Raw genomic sequence first — 6,871 nt, 5'->3', positions numbered from 1 at the left:
AACCAATATAGATGTACTTGCACTTTCTTCTCTAAACTGCAGTCCCTCCCTCACCTTTCTGACACACCAGTATAGCCATACCAATCCCCTGCACACTTTCAACCTGGACAAGTGCCTGAGATTCCTAAAATTTCATGAGGAGCAGAATTACGTTTTTTGTAAACGAAATAAAAATCCGAACTATGCACAGTGCAAGCCGGTGGGTGAATATGGCCCATAGATTTGACTGATGAATAGTTTTTATACATAAGCAGTTCTTACAGAACTTCCTTTAAACTCCTAACTATTACCAGATGTGGGTTGCAGGCGGCTGCTGGAATTCCAACACCTGTTGCATCACACTGAATAGGATTCATTTTGGCAGGCACAGAAAATTCCATTTCAGTAACTAAATAGTTTGAAATGATATCTAAAGCCTCCTTTTTTCTCAGACCAAGCTGATTCTAGCTTTATTTACAGGATTGCACATACTTTCATAATTAGAAGAATGGTTTGCAGTCTTTAGAGACTGTAATTGCCTGATATTTCTTATAGTCAGTAAATATCAAGTAGAAAATCTTCAATTTGGAAGAAATCTCTCCTTTTAAAAAAGTTAACAGTTATTTAAAATGGCTATACTCGTAATGATAATTTCTAGCTGTGATTTCTGAAATGTAAAAATACAGTGTTTTGTGTTCAAAAATATTATAGCATTATGCTGAAGATGGAGCTGCATTTTAGAAGTGTACTGTGCTGCATTCATCAATTCGTTGCTGAATCATATTGCTTCTTCAATGTCCATACCGAGAGCTTTTTCAAAGATAAAATGTGGATTACTACAGAATGGGTGTTTAGTGGCACTTTGTGGGTTTTTTTTGGTATGTACCCCATAGATCTCAGGCATGAGTCTGTAAGGAACTGTTTGTGGGTCTGCTCTATGAAGAGGTATAGATTAAGTGTAGAGATAGTTATTTTTTTCAACAGCATGATGCTGTTTTACCTGAAACATACCTGATCTCTGGAGGACTATTATCAAAATCATTGTTTTGATTGGTGAGGTCTTGTACATCAGTTATAGGCTGCTGTACCATAAGAACAGCAAAGGTGTTTCATTTTCATTTTGCCTCCTTATTGTCTTTAATCAAAAGATTTCAACACGCTCTGAAGTGTTACCCTTAGGAAGGAGGCTAACATTAGTATTGCTGCTTTGCAGACAGGAAGATCCTGAGGCATACAGGGTTTTGTGGATGTATTTGAGTATATGATGAAGCTGAAAAAAAACTTGGATTTACCAGATTTTGCTTTATCTTTGCATGTTTTGGTTTGTCAAAAAAACAAAACCAAACCCAACAAGACAAAACCAAAACATTCCCACTTTAATGGACTTTCTAGTAAGTTGCTTCTTATAAAGCCTAGCTGTTTGCTTGGGAAAGGATCTTTATGGTTCTAGAGTTTGAATGAGTTTGAATAAACTGGAGGAGAATGCAGCAGTAAGGAGGAATCTAGTCTTTTAAATTTAGATAATCCAGCTATTTCCATTTCTAGTTAAGTTGCAAAGGCCAATCTGTGCTGTAAAACAGTTATTTTATTAAGAATATCGTAAACTGTTTGAAGTGAGACCTAGGTTTGACAGAGTTGGTGCAAGTTAATGTTGATCTCAACAGTGCCATAGTTGCATTTAATAGGGAGAAAGATAAAACTAATGTTCTAGTGAAACATTTGTAGAAAAATACAGCTCTTAATAAATCTGAATGGCAGGCATTATAGTTAATTCCATGTAAAACCAGTGTAATGTCAATTGAATTGACATCACCCCAAAGAATACTAGTGCAAGGTTTGTGGAGAGTGTTCACATCTTAAACTAACATAATCTAACAAAATACATTACCTATTCTTACAGATACTGCCTTACTTATAACCTTGACCATCATAGCTAGTACAAGCTAGTACAACTCCTAGTGCAAGTAGAATAATACCATTTGAGTACAATTACACATTTCTGAGGAATGGAAGATCAGAGGAAAAACCCTATATACTTTAAAGATGGAGAGAAAAGATGTGTTAGGAGGGCCTCTTTTTTACTTCATGCTTTCTTGCACGTGTCTTCAATTTGGGGCAAACAAAAGAGTCCCTTGGTAGCTCTTGTAGCGTTGTTTTGTCATGTGAAGATACATGAGCAATGAAGTGAGCAAGAGAGGAGCAGTTGTGCTTAAATAGCACAGCAGCAAGCAGAATGGATTCAGCTTACATAATATTAAAAGCTGAAAGCTGCTCCAAGACATTCTGCAACTCCTCCCACAGATGAGCTATAGCTAGAAAAATCCCATTAAAAATAAATAAAAATAACCTTTCCCAAGGTGGTGAACAATCTTTAAAAATGTCTTGTTCAGTAGTGAGAGCATAATTTTGATGTTCTTATTGTATTGAATAAAATTTCTTGACAATTAGGGCAAGTCTTAAAACAGGATCTGTAGAAAAACATTAGTTAAGGATTGTTGATGTAATAAGAGTGGTTTAAATAGGTGATTTCTTTAAAACCTTCTAAACTTGCTTGGCTATGATTTTAGCTGTCGTGTCCAGTCCTAAAAACTGTAATGAGCCTTGCAAAATACATAGTCCTTTTGATTTGAGACTGTTGTTTAAGTTGTCTGGTATAAGGAATTTTCAGGAGAGACAGTTTTTAAAGCCCTAGCCTAGCTTTTCTTTCTTTTTTTTTTCTTTTAATTTGACAAAGTTTGTTCCCTCTTCTAGACTTATTATGCCTCTCCACAAAAATAAGACAATGCTGTTTTAAGATAGGTGTAAGTAGGAAAATGTAGCCACATCTAGCAGTGTTCTCCATTACTGTAGATAATCTGAACTTATCAAAAGGCTACTGAGTTAATGATTTTATTTTTTTTTGAGAGAAGTCATATTAAAATTAGTTTAAGTTTCAAACAACTTGAAAAATTTAGGCACCATTTTGTTGCTCTGCTGGCTGTGGACTGATCAGCCTCTGAAGTCCTATTGCTGAAGTAGTCAGGGAAACCTCACTCCTTTTGATGACTTTGTGTTTTTAGGGAATGGACTGACTTGCAGAAAATGTGTTAGCTAGAAATGATACTGCTAAAGTATATGGTGACTGAAACAATTTTAAGAGGGCAAAAAATAGTTTTAAAAGTTTAGCAGCATTAGCAACTTGTTTTGCTGTTTTTCTTGTCAGAAGCTAGAAGAAAGGGCCTTTGGTGAACTGTTGAGTTCACTTTTGGATACAAATCTGTATTTTTGCTATATAAAATGCTGGGCTCCATATCAGTGATTTTTAGAAGAAATGGAACTGAGGTTCAAATAACAGCGCTAACCTAGGGGAAAAAAAAAAAATAGCGTTTTAGAATTTTTTTTCTGTTTTCCAAGTAGTTTACCTTAAGCCAGGTGTGTAGCGTTGGGGAAAAAAATATGATTCAAACTACCTCCATTGAGGGTTTTCGCTTATTCCTGGGGAGAGAGTTCAGCTCTGCTGAAGTCCATCTGGGATCCTGCCTTGCCTGGGTTGTCTCCAGCAAGGGTTGGAGAAGTCATTCCCTGGTATCTATATGCAGCATTTAATCCATGGCTGTGAGACATGGCATTTATTCTGTCACCTTCGATCTCTGCTGTTGCTTTGGATCTGCTTTTCCTCGATTTGTGTAAGCTCTACTCTTAGGCTGCACCCTCTTCTTCAGACCGGTGTAGTGAGAGCTCCCCCTCCTGTCTCAAGCCCCCGTAACCAGGGGCTAGGACAGAGGGATGGAGATGGACAGATTAGGGCCTAGGGATGGGGGAGGATAGAGTAGCATCGGTCCTGGCACTGGGTTTTGGGTCGGAAAGCAGTTCTTTGGCAGCGCTCGGTGGAGCGCCTCGGAGCACAAAGGCTCAGTGAATGGGACCAGACCCATGCAGGGGCTGCTGTGCCCTGGTCCGGGTTGACGGGACTTTTGGGAACCTGAGCTCTGGCACCTCTTGCATCTGCGTGAGGCGCACCGGTACCCTCGGGGGCTGGAGGAGGATGGCGGAGGGCTCGGGCAGGTGCTCTCCCGGGGCTGGTCGGGCTCGGCAGAAGAGGACCCGATGCCACAGCCGCCCTCGGGGAAGAAGGCCGGCCGGGTTAGGCTGTCCGGGCTGCAGGGAGGATGGTGAAGGTGAGGAGCGGGCGGCTTTGGAACCCTCCGGGGACGGGCCCTGGCGCCGGGCGGGCAGCGCACCTGGGACCGGGCGGTGGCAGATTGCGGCCCGGGGCCGAGAGGCGGAGGTGCGGGGGCCCGGCCCCCCTCCTTCCCTCCCCCGGTGCACGCTGTCAGGAGCAGGCGGGGGAACCGCAGACAAAGAGCCGGGGCCGGAGCCGAGCGGGCACCGGGGCCAGGAGGGGGCGGCCCGGGGGCGGGGACGCGGCGGGGGCGGCGGCCAGAGGCACCGGGGAGCCGAGCCCGGGAGCGGGGCGGCGGGGGAAAAGCTCGGGCTGCGCTCGCCGGGAACAAAAGGCTCCCTCTTGTTCGCGGAGAAACGTGTCCCGGCTTCGGGGGCGCCGGAGCACCATGCTTCCCCGTAAGGAGCCCGGCTGTTCCTGGGGGGTCCTCCTGACCCTTTGCAGCCTGAGCGCAGCCCAGCCCCGAGAGAGGCAGTAAGTAGCGGGAGGAGGTCGCGCACCCTGCGGGGGGAGCTCCCCCGTAAAGGGGGCGGGGGGGGGGGACGGGGACGGGACACACGAACCCGTCTCTGTTTTGCGAGGGGGTTCCGGGGGTGGCTGCAGCAGCCGCTTAACAAAGCCCCCTCGAGGGGCTGGGGTCGGGGGGCGAGCTGCGGCGGTTCCCCAGCCGAGCAGCACGTTTGTACTCGCCGGTGCAAAAGTGCATAGCGCAGGGAAAGGGGAAAGAGGAAAAAAAAAAAGCAAGACTCCTTAGAAATACCTGCCTCTAGCTCCTCCAGCAAGCGGCTGCAAAGCTTTTATCTGCAAACAATTATTTAAGGAATCCGGGGTGTTGCGCAGGGGCTGCTGTTGTGCTGGGGATGGGTGAAGGTAATGTTGGTTGCTCCCGAAGAGCGTGTGAAGCATTCTTGTGGGGAAGATCATCCGGGGAGAAACATTTCACTGCGGGGAAAGCTCTCTGGCTTTTAGAAACTGAATCCGGAGCTCGTTCCAGTGGGTTTAGGTTAACTTTGATTAAGGTTTGCTTTGTTCTTTATCCCGAGCTTATTATAACCCATCAACATCGTGAATAGCTGCATTAACTGAGTGCCATGGAGAACTTATTTTCACTTGCTTGCTAGAAAATATTTAACGTCCTGCCAAGTTTTGGTGTAACCTGACAGAGCTGTTAGTCAAATGTGCTTAAAGGATCTGTCCAGTCACTGTCCAGTTAACTGTTTAATTGCCAGGTTAAATATTCAATATTCAAATGCCACTTATTAAGTGATTTCAAGAGCCATATCGACAGACTGATGCTTCAGAAAGAGCTGCAGCAATTTAGAACAATGTGAATACATGTGCTTCACATATGGCACTGTAGTGCTGTGCTTATGTTGACAGTTTGAATCTAATCATTTCATACTGGATGCAGATGGTACTCTTTCTCCTTCTGTAACTAGATCAGCTATGTCTTTCTTACCAAGAATTTGCAGGCAAAGTAGTAACTTTTTATTGTTATTTATTATTGTTCTGATGAATTTTCAAACCTGGCAACCATAAGGTTTTGAATCTGCAAGTACCCCATGCAATTTAACTCAAATGCCAGAGAGATCTGAACTTCCTTTGGGGGTAATGGGATCTCCATGGCAATGAGGCCTGCTGAGAGAGAAACATGGGGTTGGAATTTGATAAAAGATGACTTGGGGGCTGTAAAACACTATCATCCTCATCCCAAAGCGATAATTAATCATGAACTAAAGCACCCTGGCTCATGGAACTGCAGAAAGGCATGGGCTGAGAAATTGGGCTTAAAGAGTTGTATGAGGAATCGCCTTCTTTTAAAAAATCCTTTTGGGTAGAAAAAAAAACCAGAAAGGTGTGTCATGAAGAGAATATAAATGTGTTGCTTGCAGCCCAATGCATCAGAGAGCTCAGAGACTGTAATGCTTTTAGTTGACAAGTTCATGGCATGGTGCCATTCAGAACAGAGGAATGGTACAGATTCCATTCAGAAACACAAGGATTGTAGTATATATGGGAGGTCGTCTAGGGTGGCTTCAAAACTGTGTGTGTGCCTGCTACGATAATTCCCTTTTGTTGGGGTTTTTAAACTTGAAGGATATAATTGTTTGAACAAAAAATTGGTAGCAGAACTGAGAATTTGAGCCCAATCTTGTAACTGCAGTTTCTGGGCTGCTTCTATATAAATTGGAAGTTTAGACACGTTATATGTATGTGAGTCTGACATTTAGAAAGTGCTGAGTGTCAACACTGAGAGTCACTTCCTTTTTTTGTATATCAAGTTGAACTATGGAAATGGAGCCATGAAAAATAATTGAGGCAAAAATGTTAGAAGTGTCTAAACTTTTTCAAAAAAAAGCATTATCTACAAAACTCTACCGGAGGTTCAGGTACCTCCTTATTCTTTCATGAACTTGAGCTGTTTTATGATGAGCTAGTTGTATATTTAGTTTGTTTATATATAGTATATAAATAAAATTATTTACTATATTTGCAATAAACATCAATATTACTGTCTGTCTTTAAATACTAAGGATTTGTAAGCCACTTGGGCTCTGTTTGATTCTCTGAGCATTCTGTGTTCGTTTTATGCATGTTAGATACAGGCCTAGACTGCTGGTGGTCACAAATGTGACCCTACAGGGGCAAATATGTTACAGAGTAGTCTGTTCTTTTCCTTTCGTTGTACATAAAGTGGCTTACAAATAAAGATCACACTCTGGTTGCTGT

The 6,871-nt window shown here is 43.0% G+C and overlaps 1 protein-coding gene across 3 annotated transcripts in view; it reads left to right on the top strand.

Annotated features, from left to right (window-relative positions):
- Positions 1–4,414: 4,414 nt before the first annotated feature.
- CPAMD8 (C3 and PZP like alpha-2-macroglobulin domain containing 8) overlaps positions 4,415–6,871 on the top strand; it is a 58,513-nt gene continuing 56,056 nt past the window's right edge. For all 3 annotated transcript variants that reach the window (XM_069790354.1, XM_069790355.1, XM_069790353.1), the window contains exon 1: positions 4,415–4,615. In XM_069790354.1, coding sequence (XP_069646455.1) covers positions 4,530–4,615 — 86 coding nt within the window. In that variant the 5' untranslated portion in view covers positions 4,415–4,529. The remainder of the gene's footprint in view (positions 4,616–6,871) is intronic.

The sequence above is a fragment of the Haliaeetus albicilla genome, chromosome 8, assembly GCF_947461875.1.
Source record: "Haliaeetus albicilla chromosome 8, bHalAlb1.1, whole genome shotgun sequence".
Lineage (NCBI taxonomy): Eukaryota > Metazoa > Chordata > Aves > Accipitriformes > Accipitridae > Haliaeetus > Haliaeetus albicilla.
The sequence above is the reverse complement of the archived record's forward strand: the minus strand, read 5'-3'. Positions and strand labels throughout refer to the sequence as shown.